At 31.8% G+C, this 22,383-nt stretch overlaps 1 protein-coding gene across 1 annotated transcript in view; it reads right to left on the reverse strand.

Annotated features, from left to right (window-relative positions):
• Positions 1–22,383, reverse strand: part of CD226 (CD226 molecule) — an 86,558-nt gene that overhangs the window by 31,165 nt on the left and 33,010 nt on the right. The window contains exon 3 of the mRNA XM_012541571.3: positions 3,759–4,106. Coding sequence (XP_012397025.1) covers positions 3,759–4,106 — 348 coding nt within the window. The remainder of the gene's footprint in view (positions 1–3,758; positions 4,107–22,383) is intronic.

The following is a 22,383-nucleotide window of genomic DNA, read 5'->3' on the forward strand; positions in this document are numbered from 1 at the left end:
ATCTCCATTTGTTACTCATTTAACTTTTCCTTTAACAATTGGGATGCTATGTCATTTGATTCATATTTTTTAATATTAATATTAGTTCACTATCTACTATTTTCTTTTAGCAAAATATAGATTTTCTACATACTCCTTTTAATTAGGTCTATTTTTGCTTTTTCTTGGTCTTAGATTTTGATTGGTACCCCTACCTTATTGACTTCATCTAAAGCATAATATATTCTGCTCCAGTTTCCTTATTTTAATTCTTTTTTGTGTCTCTTTGTTTCAAGTGTGTTTCTTGTAAACAACATGTTGGATTATGGTTTCTAATCCATTCTACTACATGTTTTTCTGCTGTGGGTGAGTTCATTCCATTCACATTCACAATTATAATTACTAACTTTGCTTTTCCTTCCATCTTATTTTCTTCAGTTTATCCTTCTCTCTCTTTTTATCCTATCTCTCCTTCTTAAGACTGGTTTGCTTTTGATCCTTTCCTCTTTTTTGTTCTCCTTTTGTCACAAACTTCTCCATTTTCTTATCCTCTTCCTCTTCATTTCCCCTATTAAATAAGATACATTTCTTTCTCCAACTGAATATGTGTGTGTTCTTCCATTTTTAAACCAATATAGGTGAGACAAAGTTTAATCATTGCCCACTACAACCACCTTTCATCTTTTCCTCCATTGTAAATGCACTTCCTTTCTGCTTCTTTTATATGAAATAATTGTCAATCTTACTCTCATCTTCCACTTTCTCCCCATGTATCCATTTTTTCTTATTCCTTTATATTTTAAAAATCATTCCAACATAATAAACTCCCTCCCACACCCTTTGTCTATACAGAATTCTTCAAAATGCCATAATAATGACAAAGTCTTATAAATATCATTCTTTCATATAGGAATGTAAACAATTCAATCTTATTGAGTTCCTTTTTTTCATGTTTACATTTATATGCTTCTCTTGAGCCTTTTATTTGAAATTCAGACATTCTATTCATCTCTGGTCTTTTTTTTTTAAAATCAGGGATGCCTAATTCTTAAATTATCTCTCTTCAATTTATTTTCCAGCTGTTGTTTTTTCAAAAATATATTTCATATTTTCTTCTAATTTTTATTTTTATTGTTTATTGATTTCTCACAGTCTTAGTTTTCATTTGTCCAATTTAATTTTTAAAGTATTATATTCTTCAGTGAGGAACCCCTGATGCTATTTGGCTTATTCTGTGGGGTTTTTTAAGTGTTGTTTTCTTTAGTATTTTGTGTCTCTTTTACCAAATTGCTAATTGTCTTTTCATAATTTTCCATATTTCTTTAATCCAATTTTCCTCTAACCCTTTTATTTGGGGTTTTGAAAATTTTGAAAATAATTTTTAGCTCTTCTAGGAATTTTTTTGGTCTTTTTTCCAGAGGTTTTGCTTTGAGGCTTCTCTTTTATCTGTTTTCACATTATTTTTTTCTTCTAAATTTGTTTCTTGATCTCTCATCATTATTATTATTTTCTATAGTCATGTCACTTTTTGTTGATCACTCATTTTCAACTGTATTTCTTGACTTTGAATTTTATGGTAAAATTGGGTCTATACCCACCAGTAGTTTTGTGGAAGGGGTACTATATCAAGCCTCGGATTTTTTTGCGCTGCTGTTTTAAGAGCTTGTTTTGGAGATTGGGGAAATTTGTGATGCTTTCAAGGAGTGTGATTCCAAAGAGGTATGCTCATTGCTTTCTTGTTCTAAACTCTAGTCTTTACATAGGAAGGACTCCTGAGTCCTTAGGATGAAAAAATAGTGCTCCCAAGGGTCCTGTTTCCTTGGTACCATAAATGAAACTGCTCCTCAGGGTCCCTGCTCCCTCATCACCAAAAGTGCTCCTCTCTACCCTTGAACTGTGACCAGGAAATATAAGCACTGAAGCTGTCAGAGTCTGGTCCTGTGCTCAGTAATAGAAAAGGCAAATCTATAATCTTTTTCTGACCAGTTGTCCAATAATCTATCGCTTGAGACTTCATAAAGATTCTGCTGCTAATGTCACCATCACCAAGAACCACTATTGAGTTACATTTATGTGGGCTTATGCCAGTCTCCACCTCATGTCACAGATCTCTTCATCCGACCTCCTAAGTTGTCTTGGATCAGAAGACTATCTCATCAATTAAACATATATCATTCAATCCTACAAGAATACTTTCATTGTTGCCACTATAATAAAAATTTATAAAAATTTTTAAATGTTCCTTCATTATGGTGAGCAAGAATAATATACTTGTCTAATATACCTTTACCCATAATTTTTTGCCTGCCTAAAACATTGTCTTTTCTTGGTTCACTGGAAATAGTTAGCAAATAACTTTTATTCATATATTTTTAGACTATTAGGGGACCTGTACCCTGCAAGCAATTTTAAAATACAGTCCCATTAAGTAAGGAATATTTTAGACATAAACATCCTTATTTATCCAGAAGTCAGCAGAGCAAGTCCTTTAAAAACTGGTCCTCTCTAAAGTTTTTTGCATAAAGAGATATTCTGTCAACACCTTTTTGGCTTGGAGTTACAAATCCAACATTGAGTTTACCCATAACTGTGATTGTCATTAATGGGAATAATTAAAGCATGAGTTAGTCCATAGTGATTAAGTGTGAAAATCAGCTATGACTTTGGCAAACTCTCTTTTTGTTACACACAGCTGCTACCACTGCTGCTTATATACAACCTTAAACGTTTCTTCTTCAGTTCTATTTCAGAAAGAAATGTCAGCCTAGGCACTGCCAAGAATATGAAGGAGGCAGCCTGGACCTGGGTTGGCTCTAAAGCTCTAAATTCAAGCCAAAGTAAATGAGCTGACGAAAGGCATATGGAAAATAATAGCATAAAGTGATAGACAGCTTCTGTCAGCACCAAGAATAAAGGATTATCTTTGGCACATTTCTCAGTCAGAGAGCACCTTTAGAATCCAGACTTTAATACTGGATAGACCTTTAGGTTTCCTGACCCTTACTCAAATATGAAAAAAATCTAATATAAACTATCCCCATGACTTCCCTTACAATGAGTACACAATGAGAGCTTTAATGTGAAGATTATCTAGGTCATAAAAGCTAAAATTTATAACAAATTAATACAGAACAATAACCATAACTGATTGACTTATTCAATACATACATACATTCAATATATACAAAATAAAACAAACAGTGGGCAAACAAAGCAAAAATGCTTTGGTGGGATATTCAAGACAGAAGACACGGTCTCAGCTTTCAAAAATAGATATTTTAGTTATCAATACAATATTTAATATGTGTATATGTATTATGTATTATCTAATTTATATTCATAGCTCCTTCCATCGGATGTAAGTTCATTCAAGGAATGATCTGCTTGTCCTTTTATGTTTATATTTATCACGTAGCACAATGCCTATGCCCAGAATGCTTGTAAAAACTCACTGGATTGAATTGGGAGACAAACAAATATTAGAGATCACTCCAGACCACATATATTAAGTGTGTATCTTAAACTAACAGACAACAGTTTCTTCCTTTCAGGAATGTGGGGAAAAAAAGTGGGGTGAGGTGACGAATTTACTGTGATTTCTATGAGCAGAGACCAAACAAGGTATGACTTGCTAAAGGATTAAAATACAGTAACTTCTAATCTGCTTAAATTTGTCCATTAGAACTAAATTTTCATATTCAATAAAAGCCTTTAATGGAAACCATTTGCTGGAAAATTTTTACATTCATAGCAACTCAACATTTCATTTTTATACTTACCATCAGTCACAGTCAGATTCATCACAAAGGTTTCATTTTCTCCTGTGTTGGTGGTTAAGCAACATTGGTAAAATCCTGAGTCAGAAGCAGTGACATTGTGAATGATAATAGAGCTACTGGTCATCTCTTGGCTGCAGCTTGTAAATATTTTTCTTTGGTACTTTAAGCCATAACTTTTCCCATTGTTCAAATTACAGTAAGTTAAGTGGTCAATCTGATGTGGCTGAATCCTTTCCCATGTCACATGTTTCAGGGGGTTGGCCTTGTGAGTCTGAAATATGAATTTGACATTTCTTCCAGGTTCTGATACCATATGGCTATTAGATGGAACACGGATTTCAAAACCATCTGAAAAGAAGCAAAAAGTGTTTCATATATTTGTTGTTAACAACATAATCTTTTGGAGATAAAAAATTCTTTTAAAAATCATTTAACAATAATCAATATTGATATTTAGAATGGTCTTGTTAGTTCTGATCTCTGAGGCAAAGCAAAACAATTCAAATTCCATTAAAAATTTATTTTCTCATTCATAAAAATATGAATTTTATCTTTTTTTCCAGGTTCTAATTCTATATGACTATTGGATGGAGCATGAATTTCGAAAACATCTGAAAAGAAGCAATAAAGTGTTTCATATATCTAAGTTTTATAGAAGTAATATGCTTTTAAAAATCTTTAAAAGGTAATGCTGGTATTCAAAATGGTCTTCCTACTGTTCTCTGCAGCAAAATGAAACAAATCAAATTCCATTAAAACCTCAGTTTCCTTATTTATAAAATTCCAATTCATAAATTTATAAAATTCAAATAAACCTATCTCCTGCCTGGCATAAAATCAATCCAATTCAACTGACTTTTATTATTTATCCATTATATATATGACATATAGAGATGATGATTTAGTGGACAAACAACTAGCTTATAATGAGGAAAATTAAATTCTGCTTCCGACATAAACTAGTCATGGGGCCATAGGGAAATCATTTAATCTCTCAGTGTTCCAAGTCTTTCAGCCACTCTCTAAAGTTATATATAGATGACTTGTTCATCTGCATTGATGAAATAGGTTTCTTCACTGAGAGCTCTTAACATTGATGAAATTATAAGTCAAGATTTTTTTAAATGTTGATGGCACTGTACAACATTCTGAGGATTTGAAGGAAAAAAATGTAACAGTGGCTGTTCTGAAGGCATTTATATGCCATGAAAATAGGAATACATGTATATAAGTGGATACTAGAAAATGTGAAGAAAGTTTAAAAGCCAACATCTGGATGGATCAGGAAAAGTTTCATGAAGGCTCCTGAACTTTACCTTGGAGGAAACTAAGAATTCTGAGAGGCAAAGCTGAAAAAGAACTTCATTCTAGAAAATGTTACCAAAAACTAGGCATTAGAATATGGTCAATTCCACCCCCCCAGAGTTCTTTTTCTGGGCATAGCTGGTTCAGTTCATTACTGCTCCATTGGAAATGATTTGGTTGATCTCGTTGCTGAGGATGGCCTGGTCCATCAGAACTGGTCATCATAGTATTGTTGTTGAAGTATATAATGATCTCCTGGTCCTGCTCATTTCACTCAGCATCAGTTCGTGTAAGTCTCTCCAGGCCTTTCTGAAATCATCCTGTTGGTCATTTCTTACAGAACAGTAATATTCCATAATATTCATATACCACAATTTATTCAGCCATTCTCCAACTGATGGACATCCATTCAGTTTCCAGTTTTTAGCCACTACAAAAAGGGCTGCCACAAACATTCGTGCACATACAGGTCCCTTTCCCTTCTTTATAATCTCTTTGGGATATAATCCCAGTAGTAACACTGCTGGATCAAAGGGTATGCACAGTTTGATAACTTTTTGAGCATTAGTTCCAAACTACTCTCCAAAATGGTTGGATTCGTTCACAACTCCACCAACAATGCATCAATGTCCCAGTTTTCCCGCATCCCCTCCAACAATCATCATTATTTTTTCCTGTCATTTTAGCCAATCTGGGAGATGACTAAAAACCATTACATTGAATTCCCAATCCCTATATTTATGCACACCTGCATTTTTGATTTCCTTCACAAGCTAATTGTACAATATTTCAGAGTCTGATTCTTTTTGTACAGCAAAATAACGCTTTGGTCATGTATACTTATTGTGTATCTAATTTATATTTTAATATATTTAATATCTACTGGTCATCCTGCCATCTAGGGGAGGGGGTGGGGGGGTAAGAGGTAAAAAATTGGAACAAGAGGTTTGGCAATTGTTAATGCTGTAAAGTTACCCATGCATATATCCTGTAAATAAAAGGCTATTAAAAAAAAAAAAGAATATGGTCAATTCACCATAACTAGATTATAAACTCCATAGGGGCAGAGATGAACCTTATAATTAGGGAATATTGATCAGGATTTTTTCAGGGTGTAAACATCTTTCCTTTGTCCATCTATTTATCTGTTGGTCCAAGTGACCATCCCTCTTACCATAGTTAGTATGGTTAGTACCATAGTTAGTACGAGAAAGTCACTGCTTTTGTCTTTGTAGTACCCTGCTCTTGGGACTCACCTGACTGCTGTCTTCCCCTTTTAAGGATCACCTGGCCAAATAAGTTGTTTCCTAATACTGCTCACCTAAATTTACTCAGAGTTCAATAATTACTAGTTATGTCTTTGGCAGAGATCCTGTGGAATAAACAAGTTTCCAGTATTATAATTTAGATACTCTGTAAAGTTTCTTTTGTACCAGTGATATTTCAAATTCATTTTACAGAAATTGTATTTCATAACTAAAGATATTGTTGAAATACATGTGCATTTCAATGTATTGATTTAAATTTACACTAAATTGTCAATAACTGACACCATGTCTAAGTATACGTTTTGAAAGGAAGAAGGATGATAGGTACCTAACAAACAGGAAGTGAAGAGGGATAATCAGAATAAAGATGCAATTGATCCGGGAAAAAGTTTCAGTAGAGCCTGAGATGCTAAAGACATAGTTTGTCCACTTCACAATTTAACTAGGGACAGTAAGTCCTTTCTTAAACCAAGAAACTGTTGCGCTCTTTAAGCAGAGGCTCCTTGCAGGAAAAAAAAAAGTCTTTGTCTTCTATTTAAGAGCTTTCCAGTAATTAGGGATGTCCAAAAATGGAAAGAGCAGCACTCAAAGTTAGCAATTCTCTGTAATTAGAGGTGCTCACTAGATTAGCAATTGTTGGAAACATCACAGAAATAGACAGGATTATGGTTGGAGAAAATGACAATTGAGATAATTTTCATTTGATTAGTAAAACAAAGAGAACTGCAAAAACCCATGACTACATAACGAAGTTTGCTTTTCAAATGTGTAAGGTAAGTTTGACACCATCAAATATTCTTGTTGATTACCAGTAGTAAAATATGAAAGACAACAAAAGGCATTAAAGGACATACCCCTAATAATAAATAGCTTAAGAAATTTATTTCTGCATATCTCTAAAAATAAATGTTTTATATATGTGTGAATGGATTTATATATGTATACATGTGTATATACATATATGTACATATAAGTAAAAACACATATATGTATACATAACATTTATTTTTAGAGATGTTATAATCATTAAAGTAATATCAATAAATATGACACAATGTATAGAATATTGAGCCTAGAGTAAAGAAAAACTGCATTCCAAGCTGAACTCAGATACTTACTAGTTGTGTAACTAGGCAAGTTATGGATGCTATATTTGCCTCAATTTTCTTAACTGTAAAATGTACCATCTATTTCACAGGGTGACTATGATAATCAAGTAAGATTATATTTATAAAAATTTAGCTCAGTGTCCAGCACATGTTTAATAGGTGTTTAATAATTGTTCACTATCTTCATTTTATTATTCCCTATAACATTTTCAGAAATCACAGGAAGCAATTTACATTTGTAGAAACAGAAGCCTAGAGATTCTGTGATCTACTATAATAACAAGGTTGGTAGGTATCAGTATGAAGAGTTAAACCCAAACCTTGCCTGACTCCATTTCCTATATTCTTTCCATTCCAGCATGAAATAATCTTTAAATAGCCTTGAAATAATCTAAAATTTTACTATTATCTTCTACTTTTGCACACTAAGCCAAATGATTTCAGCACTAGTTCCACTGGGAATGAGTCTCATTTGTAACTTTCGTCCAAGTGACCAAGTGTTTAAAGTAATTCACTGTCTTTCTTCACTCCAGGCTGAGAAAAATATCTCTACTTCAGGAAGCTGCATTTACCTCTGGCTAAGTCAGTCATATACAGTATCAGTTAAATTAATCTGAAGTATGTAAAGATGGGAGCCATTTTATACCATGAGGCAGAAATAACCCATTTTTTAGGATCTTATAGAAAATGACAGTTAATCATAAAGCCAAAGAGTACTAGATGAGTTGCACCAAAACTGTAGTGACTGAAATCCCAGTCTAAGAACTTTACTGCAGACTTTCTGCCTGCAAATTCTATAGAAAAGTCAGAAATTTACTTCAATATCCCAATGTCCCTTAACTGGAGAAAGGAAAGTCTTTTAGGTTATTGATATTGCAGAATTCACAAAATTAAATCTTTAAGGACTATACCTAAGAGATATTTCAAAACAGAGATCTTAATGAATACCATATCTATATTAAGAAAAGTCAAATTTCTAATTTCACTTATTCTCTGCTGGAATATAATTTGCTGCCTCAGATGGCCATATTGAATAAGGGAGAGGTTCTTAACCTTATCCAAGATGACCTTGATTATATGCTGAGGAAGGGAACATTGTATGGCTTTATCTGAGGGAAACCAAAAAGGATTCCAGATCAAAAACCTCCCTTTCCTCCTGTTATTTCAAATTCTATTATTAAATGAAATACAAAAATCTATAGTTTCTGAGTTAAAATGAAATTCATGTGAGAGGTGTAACACAGTAACCCCTTTATAAAATAATAGGTTTATTTGAATTCTGAAGCAGAAATTCTTAACCTTTATTTTATTTTATCTTGTCAGTTTTTGGCATTTGTATAGTTCTTTCTCAGAATTATTTCTTTAATTCATAAAATAAAATATATCTATAATTAACAAACTATTTTTTAAAAATAAAAAACAGGTTTGTGAATCCCAGGTCAAAAAGGAACCTTAGAAGTCACATTGTCAAAAAGCATAAATCTCTTCCTATAATATTCATAATAATTATAAGGCATTATCTAGCATCCAACTAACTCTAGTTTGCAAAGCAACTATCTCAATTTTGTGACAGTTCTAATTGTTAGAAATTTTTTTTTACTTATGCTAAGTTGGAATCTGCATCCCTATAACTTTGCATTTGGTACTAATTTTTTGCCCTCATGAGTCTAACAAAACTAACTAATACTTATTCCAGGAAATTTTTAGTTTTTTTAGTTTCAAAAATTATACTTCCTGTTTTCCTACCTCTCTTGTTTCTCTTCTCAAGGATAAAAATTCTCAAATCCTTTAATTGATCATCAATAACATGATTTTAAATCTCCATATTGGAATAATAACTGGCATTTATATAGTCCTTTATTACTTATAACACTTGCGACAATTAGTGACTCTTAGAATAGAGTACTGGGCCTGGAGTGAGGAAGAATTGAGTTCAAATTCAGCCTCAGACATTTATTGGTCAATTCATCACTGGTAAACAACACTACTAAAATCTGGAAATCAAAACCAGTATAATTCTCTACACATATTTTAAAAGAGCAAAACACCATAAGACTATTACCTCCTCCATTCCAGAAAATATTAAGATCACCCAAGAGACTACCTTTTACAATCATCCAAGTGACTAAAAGGTACAGAAGGCACTACAAAATCTTGTTCTGTTTATTGCTTATTGATTTCAATAAAGCATCTGACCTTGTAGGAAGAAAAAAGAACATAAACTGAAAATATATTTTCCACATATTAAGACCATTCTTGATTCTTTGATGAATGCAAGTAGTGAAAGCATGATTTATTGGCTCTATTTTTAGATTCAAATGAAGCATAAAACAGAAAACATATACCTTTCAAAAGTAAATTAAACTATCATTTAGAATCTACTATTACACATGGAAGGCAGATACCCTAAAGATGACAAGATTGTCCAGTTGAGTCAAAGTGCAGAACATTGCAGGACCTTATCAGTAAGACTAAACAATTCAAAAGATAATAGTAGATGACAAGAGCCTAATATGTTGCTTATGGCATGCATTTTGATGGCTAGTCCATTGTGATTTGGGAGGACAAGGTAATGTATGTTACTTCACAGAAGGTCTTGTGTACCTAGGATAAGTATAAACTGTTTCTTTCATAGCACCACACAAAAGGAGTTTTTCCTGATATCAATTCCTCATTGCTAGTTGCCTCTCTAAACTTACAAGCATGAGAGACAGAGAGAGATAAAAAGAGAGTGTTCCTTCTCCATATAGGTACTATAAACTCTTTGATGGTAAGACTTTTATTTTTGTGTATGCATCTGTATTACAATGCTGGGTATATAGTAGATCCTTATTAAATGCTTATTAAACTGAATTTTTCATTTGAGCTATCTTTGGGCAATTATCTTATTACATAAACTATGAGAACAGCATCACTTGGCCTTTTTAAACTATTTATGTAAATACAGGTTTCTTTACCATTTTTTTAAGTTTAACATAGTTGGAGAGGAATACTCTAGTTATAGTAGTGCTGAAATTTTCCACATGAACTTTTATCCAGCCCATATCTCTCCATTTTGTTCACTTGGAGCATGAGTTTTTGTCTTTTTTTTTAAATGCAGGCATACTACCCAACAATTCAATTTAAAAATATTTATTAAACACCTATTATGTAGAAGTCACTGTGCTAGATGCTAGGAAATCAAGGACAAAAACAAAATTAATGACTATGTTTAATGAGCTTAAGCCTACTGGAAAAAATCAAAAAATGTAATGACCCTTTAGAAAAGGAAATTATTAATCTGATGTGGCTCATGAATATTTACTCTTCACTTTTTAAGTTCTGACAAATGATTCATTTCAATGATCTCTTCTATATTTTACCAGAAATTACCATCATGTTTACTGTCATATGGTTCTGAATATCCACCTTTTTCATGCTTTTAGAAAAATCAAGAAAACATTTGCTCGCCTTCTATAATGTCACCTTTCCCATTTTTTTACAGAATTCCCAAAGATGCAATAATCCAGCTTTTGTTTCCCATGTATCAGTCCCATATATCAATGTAGTTTCTCGAAGTGTGCTGATTTGAACTCACTGATAACCACTAAGAACTCACCTTTTCCTTATTCAATGTTCCAGTTTTCTATTAATCATTTTAAATATATATATATGTATATTTTATAATGTTCTCTGTCTCTAGCTTGGTAATAAATTCTTCCCTTAGCCATAGATTGGACAGATAAACTATTCCATGCTCTCCTAACTTGCTTATAGTATCACCTGTTAGGTATAAATAACATACCCATTATTATACATTGTAAGATACTGGTCTATATATAGTTTCTGCAATACTATTTTCCAGTTTTCCCAGCAGTTTTTGTGCAATAATGTGTCATTGGTCCAAAATCTTGGATCTTTAGATTTATCATATATCAGATTACTATGATCATTTACTATAATGTAAGCTGTTCCTAATCTATTTCACTAATCCACCACTCTATTTCTTACTAGTACCAGATGGTTTTGATAATTACTACTTTATAATACAGTTTGAGATCTATTAAGGCTAGTCTGCTTTCTTCATTTTTTTTTATTGATTCTCTTGACATTCAAAATCTTCTTAATGATACCTGGAGGGAGGCAGCCGTATTCATTATACTACCTTACACATAGTAGATGCTTGATAAATATTTCTTGATTTACCAATTACAACTGTGAGTAACTAACTGCCATTTCAGAGAAAAATCACATGGAGGTGAATAGTGAATTTTAAACAGCAGAATTTAAGGGGAGAATATTAATTTATCTTTGGTTATGATAGGTTTTCCCCCTTTACATATAGAGATGATAAAACCTAGATAGTCCAGGCAAAATACATTTAGACATGAAATCTGAGGGTCTTTGTTCCAAGTCTAATTCTCTAATTGACTTTTTAATAAGGTTCTCAGTATTCTTGAGTATCTAGGACTTTAATCATAGGCTTTAACAAATGATAGTGGCAGAAACCAATCCATCTCTGCATCATAGCCCTATTAGAATAATCTGTCAGGTGACTATTTATTATTATAATAACTTGCTTCAATAAAGCTCCAGGTAATTTCAAATAGCAAGAAAATAAGCATGATTTCTTATATGCTATGTTACAAAAAAGGCTGCAATTATTTAGCTTAAGTTCTAAAGCAGTTAAAACAATCTAGTCATTACTTTTTAATGCAATTGTAGGGTGAAAATAGTAGTTGTAGTTACCAGGCTAATACAGGAGTGACAAGTAAACAAGGAGAAAGTCAGATAGTACAAGAGAAAACAAGTCTGAAACTTGTTTCTGTTCAATATCTTTCACTTGAGGCATGAAAAGAAATCTGTTTTATCTGAAGGCAAAGAAGTAGCCACGGATATCAAAGAACAAAATAACTTTTCCTAGACCCAAACTTAACTCATTCTTTTAATACAAAACAAGGGGAAAAAATCAACAATTGAGTGTAGGACTACAGAATGTTTGCCTTTGGGCTCCTATTTTAGAGGTTCCTAAATAAAAGCAAGTCTTTCAGCAAGCAGAGAAATAGGACTTAGGAGAATTAACTTTAATTTCATTAAGAAAAATGAGTTAAAATAGGAATCTACCAAATTGCTTGCCTCCTACCTATATCCTCATTGAGCTCTTCTCCAGCCCAGTCTTACTCTATCCCGTCTCCAGGAATTGGGCAGGCTTAGAATGTCCTAACCAGAGGACATGGTACAAATTTTGGTTGTTGCAGGTTTGTAGGAAAATAACTAGCCCATCTTAGAATTTTTGATAAAGAAGGTAAAAGGCTTATATAGTATAACATACACTATAGACTTTGAAAGAGTATATTTCAAAAGATTCAGAGAAATGATAGGGCTTCAAGGCCTAAAATGCTGGAGCAAAAGTTAGCCTAAAAGAGATGAAATGCTCTCAGGAATTATATTATGAAGGCACAAATAGAAACAATTCTGATTTCCAATAAGCAATGAAGAGTTTTTTCTCCCATCAACTCTTCTATGGAAAATATACAAGACACTCTGCAAACATTGCTCAAAAACTTCTACTGATGGAGAAGTCATTAATGCCAAAATAGGAACTACTATTTGAGTAGTTGAAATATATTTTTTCTTAAAACCTTAAAATGTACTAATAATATATATGTAGAATTCATGATTTGCTGGATTAAAACTCCGTTATTTAGAAGGCTGAAAAAATACAATCACTATATTTGACATGATTCTTATCAACAATTATCTTTCTCATTGCTAAAACTGAAATTAAAGAAAAATATAGAGATTATACATAGGAGAGCATTAGACATTTTCATATACATATATAATATATAATATACATAAGATACATATTTAATATATGTAATACATATTGCACAGAGAGAGAGACAGATGAAAAGAAAGTCAGTTATAGACAGAGTACTTGTGATTAGTAAAGTATCTAATATAAAGTATTTCATTTGATTCTCAAAACCAACTTGTAAAAAAGGTGCTATTATTACCCAATTTTAAAGCTAAGAATTTGAAGTAGAGTGAGATTCAATGACTTGACTAAGTATAAAGTTATTAAGTATACATATCTGCATTTAAACTACATAGGTACCAATTTGTTGACAGTTTTCAAATACCATAAATTTGTACTATGAAAAGGAATTCTTTTCATATTCAATCTGATTTAGATAGCCAGGATTTGGATTCCATCTTGGACATTAGCATTTCATTTTTTCTTTCTCAGGGAAAAATAGAAGTAAGAGAGATGAAAATCGAAACTTATGGTTTACCAAATAAGTGACTTCATTAAATTTTGCAACATTTACATACAAGCTGGTGTGTGTAGATGTGTGTAGATTAAAAGCAAAAAGCATTCCTAGTTTACAAAAAATATGAATACTTCATCACAAGGGCTAAAGCTAAATGATGGATATGCAAATAAATGTATGAAAATATAAAACTTGTCACAAACAGTAACTGCAAGATGAAGAAATCAAGGCACCAGAAACAAGAATAGCTTATTAAATAGCTTGACCCCTATGATCAAAATACTGGGAGAATTCAATTTGGATATATTTTTAAATGATTGTATTCAGTATACTAATTCTGAAAAAAAAAGTTAAAAAAAAGGTTTTAGTGTTTGAAATTTATTAAAAAGTTACTTGTATTTTTATCCATAAGCCAGAAGTAAGTAAGGAACAATCTAGTATAATTTTTCTAAGGTTCCTTGTTTTAAGACATATAAAGCTTTCCTACATAGACACTTGGAATTCTTTAAAATTGAGTTCCTAAAACATCACTATTACCAAATGCTATTGCTCAGATTAAGGGGATAATAGCAATGACCCAACAAGTTGGCAAGACAGTGAGGTTTTATTAGAGAGGACAGCAGAGGAGGAGGAGCACTTTGAATGTAGCTCCCTACTACTTTGGTATGTCAGGGGGCACTGTGTATTCCCAAGCAAGTCATTGAACCTTTCTCTAGTTATCAATTTTAAAGTTATCAGCTTTAAAATTGGGTAATAATAACACCCATTTTACAAGATTGTTGTGAGAATCGAATAAAATAGTTCATGTTAGACACTTTACTAACCACAAATGGTCTCTCTGTATTTCTCTCTATAACTGACTTTCTCTGCATGTGTCTGTCTCTGTATAATATATATTACATATTATATTAAATGTGTATCTTATATACATATATGTATAAGGGTGGGTGTATGTATTTGAAAAGGTCTAATGTTACCTATGTATCACCTATATATTCTATAAACTTATTTTTCTATAATTTCAGTTTTGACAATGAGAAAGATAATTGTATTAATAAGAATCAAGTCAAAAATAATTATTATATATAGTGTTCTTGGGTTCGGTTTTCCTGGGATCTTTGGGAACAGCCTTCATTTCAGTTCAGTAATCACCACAAGAGTAGCCAGGTGTTAAAGTGCAAATTCTTTATTATCTCCTTGCCTGGGGCTGGGCAGCTTTCTTAGAGGCCTTCTGGAGTCTTTTCAGTGGAGAAATTTAGGAGGACAGACCTGCCACCTTGGTGGTGTGAGATGGAATGAATGAATCTGGCTGAGTTTGTCCCAGTTTATATGCCGTATTATAATTACATTATCATAGGTATAAATCTTGTAGAATAGGTGACAGTCTTGTAGAACTAAGTACTAAGTACATGTACTGAACTAGAGAACAATTAAGCACCATTCTAAACTAGCTAACCATTGTCTATCAATTCCATTGACAACACTTTGTAAGAATCCTTGTTTCAGAGTTTTAGCCCATAACAATTATATTCCATCAGCTTTTTTGAATTATGGAATTTTAATCCAGCAAATCAGGAATTCAATTTAATCTTCAGTCAGAGAGAGATCTAGCAAATATCTGGATAATATACATGTACATATCTGTTATTACTGGGCTACTGTGTTTTAATGTTTTAAGAAAAATCAAAATTTATTTCAGCTACCCCAGAATAGTAGGAGTTGTTTTGGCATTAATGGTTTTCCCATCAGTAGAAATTGTTGAACAAAGGTTACAGGGTGTCTTGTATATTTTTTCTATGGTTTTCAGGAGGAAAGAATTCTTCATTGATTATTGGAAATCAGATTTGCTTCTGTTTGTGTCTTCAAAATATAATTCTTGAGAGCATTTCATGTCTCTTAGGCTAACTTTCACTCTAGTATTTTAGGTATTGAAACTCTTCCTATTATTTCTCTGAATCCTTTGAAATATACTCCTCCAAAATCATAATATATCATAATATATTATAATATATCAGACTTTCAGGTGTAAGGGGTCTTTTAAACCTGCCCAGAATTTAGTAAATAACTAATAGTCAAATGCTTGTCCAAAGTTGCACAGTTAACAAGAAAAGATGTCAAAATTTCTAAGATGGGCTGGTAATTTTCTTACAAGTTTTCCATAATTTCAGCTTTGGCAATGGGAAACATGACCATTGGTAAGAATCAAATCAAAATTTATGCTTATCATTTCTATATCCATTTGAACAAAAAAATTCATCAAATCAGATAACTGAAATTCTCTATCACTATTCTATCATGTCTCTAGACAAGATTCATGTTTTCTAATACCTACTTTATTTTCTCCAGATGTTCTCTAGTATACTATCACACAATATTTATGTTTCTTCTTCCAATGATCATTGCCCAAATGCTTTCCATTGATTTACCACTACTATATTCCTCAATTTTTTCACAAAATTACATTTTTAATCTTACTCCACAACCACTAATAACACTTTTCAAAAACTAAATTGTTTAGTACTCTATCTAGAGTTAGCAAAACTGGAGTTCAAATCCAGTTCAAATCACACAATGGCTATATGACCCTGGGCAAATCATTTTACTCAGTGTACTTCAACTTTCTCATCTGTGGAATAAGAATAGGGATAATAACAATAGCACCCCTATCACTGGATTATATTAAGGATCAGAAATAACACTTGTAAAGTGTTTTGCAAACCTTAAAGATTTCTATAAGTGCTAGCTGTTTTACCCTTCAAAAACCATGTTATATGCATAAATCTCATCCCGCTCAGGCTTAATGATTATCTTTAAAAGTTCACCTTCTTGTTTGGGAAATTCCAGTTTGCTGCCCATGCTTATTTTCATTGTGTAACTTTGAAGAAGTCACTTAACATCTCATGCCTTTATAAGGGTCTATCAATCAATAAATATTTAATTAAGTAGTATCTACTTCTAGATAGCATGGAAGCTATAAAAAAAAAAAAAAAAGTTCCTAAAGAAGTCTATAAATTAGTACTGTCATCATGGCATCACTAAGGTAAGGAGTATTTTTTCTGGGTCTCAGGATACCTTTACAAATACTAATTATATGTCACAATATTAGGGAAGAAAAGTAATTCACAATGTTCATATTATATAAAGGGAAACAGAGAACATAAAGATGAATAGGCTTAGCCACTCATGATCACAAAACAAATTAAGGTTTAAATTAAAATTAGAAATTTTAGTTTTACAATCTCAAAAACCCATTTTGATGAATTCTAAAAAAGGCTTAAGAGTTGATAGTCACTTTCAAGTAAGAGTCATTCCCAAAGTATGAAGGAGGTTTGTATATTAAAGGAAAGAAACTTTCCAACCTAAAATTAGTTGGAAATAATAACACTTAAATAAATAGGGATCATGTTCTCTAGCTAAGAAATTTTCTGGGAAATATTATTTCAAACAACGCAACACATTGATGTCACTTTGGGTTTCACATAGGATATATATTTTTGTGTAGTTTGTGAGTATATGAGTAGGGTCTGTATTATGTGTGTGTGGTTTGCTATGTATATTTGGTATGTATATGTGTGTGCATATGATGTGTTTGCATACATGCATGTGTGGGATATGTGCATTAATGGTTAGAAGAAAGAAGGATAAGAGAGAAGAAATGGAAGGAATTCATGTCAAGTATTTTCACAAATATGATCTTATTTGATCTTTATATCTAGCTTTTGAAGTAGACAAGGCAGATATAATTATTCTTATATTGGGATAGTCTGAGAATCAACATGTGAATTCATTGGTAAAGAACTTCTGATAAGTATAGTTCCTAGGTTAATGCAGATCTGCAATTTATATGTTTGGAGACTTGGTGAAAGGCAGGGCTTAAACTCATGTCATCCTAATTCAGAGATCAGCTCTATCTCCACTGCAACACACATCTCTCATCTTGGCATAGAAGGAACCAATTTACAAATGAAAAAACAGATTCTCAGAGCCTAAATTTTTGTAAGAAGTAAACTAAGAAAATTAAAATAATAATGGTGGCAATTATAATCATCTCATAACACTTTAAGATGTCTAAAATTTTTTCTTCCTATGTTGTAATCTGAGCACTAAATTTTATTTTTTGAGATTTGTTGGAGTTTTTTGAGAAGCAATTTGGAGCTAGTAAATGTTTGAACTCAGATCCTCCTGATTTCAGGGGCAATGTTCAAACCACTGCTCTAAGTGCCTCTGAGTACCAAATTTTACCGTAGTAATTGAGTCTCAAAGAGGTTAAACAAATTGTTTGTGCTTACATAGTGTTGGAACCTCCCCATCTTGTAAAAAATCCATTTTTTTTTTCAAATGAGATCTTCTAACTTCAGGTGCAATGCTTTCCACAAAAATCCTTGCTGCATTGTTAAATGTATATAGAGAAATGTTAAGAACGCCATATCCTCATGTACCACTGTTAAAATATTATCAACCTTTAATCCAAATATTAATTTTGAGTCACTCTCCAATGACACGTATTTTAATGCACTCTAGGATTCAATTTATAATGATAAAGGAATGTGTCTTGCTGATGAATTTAGTTGCATATACTAATAAAGATAAGATGCACTAAAAAACAAAAACTTGGGTTTGGAATCAAGTAGGTTTGGGCCCAAATCCTACATCTTTTCTTACTAACTATGCAACTTTGGACAAATATTAGACTATTTATTAGTTATTTACTAAATTCTGTGCAGGTTGAAAAGACCCCTTACACCTGAAATTTTCCATATTGCTGAAATTTTTAAAATAAAAATAAAAAATCTTTTCTATATATCAGGTAGAGAAGAAACATAATTTTTCTTACTAGCAATTTTTTGAGATAAGTTAGATTTCAATTATATTAATGGAATGATTTAATAGTAAAATAAAAGGCAAAGATCACTGATGCCCAATAAAATGTTTCATATAAAACATTTATTTCTTAAAAATTAACTTGAGGTCCTTGGATTTGGAGATCATGTGACCAGAATGATGATGGATTAGTCACTGTTTCCACTCTATTTTAAATAAGATATTTTAATTATACAATTTCAGAAAGGAACTAAAACTAGCTGTGTGGGAATTCCAGTGCTGGGAAGGGGAAGGGGAGACACTGGTCTTGATGGATTTTTAGAAGTATTTTAGTATCTTTCCTACCAACACTATACAAATTATTCCTAAAAACTGAGAAAGAAAATACTTCCCAATTCCTTTGTGAAACAAATTATTTTTAATAACAAAAATGGTGATGAAAGAAAAGAAATACTATAAAATTATATGATTGTGAATATTAAGTCTTAATTTTTTTAATCCTGGTTAAAAAATTATAGCAAAAAATATATATTCTTTGTGATCAAGTGGGATTTTTACCATATATATATATAGATAGATAGATAGATAGATAGATAGATAATTCAAGGTTAGGGGGAAAATGAGCAAAATTATATTAATTAAAAGTATTCAAAGCAACACAATCACATAAATAGAAATAGAAAAAATTTTGACAAGGTACTGTTGTCATTTATGCTAAAAAAAAAAAAACAACAACAACATGTATGCATGTAAGTTTATGTATGTGTGTATATAAATATATGCATACATGTATGGGTCTGTGGGTGGGTGTGTGTAAAATATATATATATGTATACTTATGCATATATGTGTTTATATATATATATATGTGTGTGTGTGTGTGTATCTATAAATATATCTATGCTTATCTGTAGCCTACTTGGGGGAGGTAGGAGAAATGAAAAAGGAAAAAAAAGAATAAAATAAAAAGTGCACAGCAAAGAACAAAAGTATAACCTACAAAGAAGCAAAGAAAAGATGGCATTTATGAATATAATTTTTCTATTATTATATATGCTTTATTTAAATGGAAATTTATTGTTATATATTTATAAGATATGAAAAGATACCTTATACTGCTTCTTTGCAAAGCAAGGAGGAAGGGTATGGAAGTGAAACGTGGTTTATATGTTGGTTGCAATTGTTGTAATGTTTTATTTGTCCTCTTCTTTTTGTTTGTTTGTTTCAAGAATGGTTTTATGGGTAAGAAATTAGGAGGAATATGAATGAAAATAAAGATGATCCCAAAACTGAAGGAGTCTTTTATTTTCACATAAAATGAATACTGACAAAAGGTATGCTATGAAGAAAAATCAGCTACGGTACAATTTTAAAGAAAAGAAATGAAATCCTTTAAAAGACTAGGTTGTCAAGGTTTTGTCATTCTCTCAGGCTGTTTCAACTCATTCTAAACTAGTTCCTTTGATACAGGATAAATTTCATTTTCCCTAGCGCAGCACATAGTCCCTCCAAAGCTTGCAATTTAATTTCCACTTCCATAATTTTAAATATTTTTAAGTCATCATTTTACACTCTATTTTCCTTCAAAATTACCTCCAATAATGGCTTTCTAACTCCATTACCTTGAAATTGCATTTATCACACTTATGTTTTTGCCTTTTAAAAACAAAACAAAACAAAACAAAAAGCCATAAAATTTCTGAATCTAGTCTAATCACAGGATGTTGTAAAGCCAGTGGTAGAGATACAAATACCCTGTAATGTGCTTCAATCAATTAGTTAATCATAGTTCCTGCAATTTCCTTTCCAAAGCACATTATTGTAAAATAATAGTCAGAAGAACAAACTATCTTTTTTTTTCTTGTTGATAGATTCAGTTGTATTCAACAGGAAAATACCATTTACTCCCAAGTGCAATTTAAACATCTAAATGATTCACATAATTAAATCATTACTAGTTTAAATGGTAGGGGGTAAATTATCCTGACATCTAAATTATCCTGACATCCTGAATTTTAAAAAAAACTTTCAAGTCAATATAGGACAAAATACAAAACCCCATACAGCTCATCTAGTAAAAGGCTAATTTGTTGAACTGGGTGAACAGGTATAAAGTAAGGCAGCATGATAAAAAAAAAAATCACCTCTGGTGGAATTTGAAAGTCCTAAATTTGAGTCACATATTTGTGATCTTCATCTAAATCACATACCTTCCCAAAGTCTCTTTTGTCAGATCTGGGAAATGAACATCATTGGATTATTGATCTTAGTCATGGGTATTCACCTTGTAAAATGAGGTAAGGAGGCAGGGGAAAGGATTCAGAGGGTTTAATCAGAGATTCTTTAAAGGCCTAATCCCAGACTCAATCAGAAAATTCCCCAAATGACAGATTGTTCAAAAGCTAGGATTAATGGTGAAGAGCTTGGAGGTTCCATTTCAGTTTTTTGGCTCTTGCCCTGAAAATTAATAAGCTTCACAATTAATACAAATCAGACTGGTCAGGAGTAGAGGTGACATAGTATTCAAAAATACACATTCAGGTCTAGACTGAAATATCCTCCCTGGCTATCAGCCACAATGGTAGATATTCCCCAAAGCATATCATGTCAACAAACAAGACATAAAGGGTTCCTTTTGATGATTATCCAGTTTCTTTGTTATTCTTAAGAATACTTAGCTTTTGCTGGAACATGAAAGGAGGAAAAGGTGAAATTTAAAATTTTAAATTATTGCAAATTCATTTGGACATCATTACTGCTTTGTGACCCTCTTATGTGCCTAGCATTGTGGCTGAGGTTTTGTTTAGAAGAAAGAACATGAAAATGTTGGTCAACATGAAAACTGAAAGACTAGAGAACTTTGATCAATATAATATCCAACCAAGATTCCAGGAGAATGATGTTGACAAATATTCCCCACATGCCTCCAACAGAGAAATGGTAGATTCAAACAGAATGAGACATATCAGATGGAAATAATACAAAAATTTACTTTGCTTAACCATTTATATTTGTTTCAAGGATTTTGTGTAAATGTTTCTAACATATTTGTTATAAATATCTTTTTTTTTCTTTTTCAAGTGTAAAGAAAGTGGAGGAGAAAAAATAAATGTTTATTAGCTGGAAAAAAAAGTGAAATTTTCTTTAAAAATTTTAAAACATGAAAATTAGAAGTTGTCTGGGTATTCCTTGCATCTGAGCTATTACTGCCCACTGGTCTAAGGTTACATATAATTTTTAAAATATCTAGGGTTATTTTTCCTACCTTTTCCCCTAATAGAATTCAAGTTCCTTTTGTATTCTCTTTCTGTTCCTAGCCTAATACAATGTCTTGCATAGGTACTTGATAAATGCTTATTAAATTGAATTCAAAGGTGGCTCTCCTGCTGTCCTTGGCTCCATTTAAAAAATAAATGGATAAACTTGGAAAACTATAACTTGCTATTATGAAGCAATTATATGACAAGTTCTTCTAACTAAAAATAATTGTACAAGGCACAGGCTTTTAACATTTTTTGGTCATATAATGTAATGATAATAAGATAGTAGCAAAAGGTAGTCTGATGATACAAGAGGAATGAGGACTGGCTGAGGAATTGGAAATTCTTGGGTACTTTTTTATTCTTTTTCTTCTTTATTCTTTTTATTTCTCCAGTTAAATGTAAAAACATTTTTGTTATACATGTACATTCATTTTTATGTATTTCCATATGTACGTTGGGGGAGAAAAATCAAAGCAAAAGGGAAAAACAATAAGAAAAAAAAGGTGAAAATAGTTGATTTACTTCCAATCTCCACATTTCTATATCTGGATATGGATGGCATTTCCCAACCAAAGTTTGCCTTGGATCAATGAAGCACTGAA

Source organism: Sarcophilus harrisii, chromosome 1 (assembly GCF_902635505.1).
Source record: "Sarcophilus harrisii chromosome 1, mSarHar1.11, whole genome shotgun sequence".
Taxonomy (NCBI): Eukaryota; Metazoa; Chordata; class Mammalia; order Dasyuromorphia; family Dasyuridae; genus Sarcophilus; species Sarcophilus harrisii.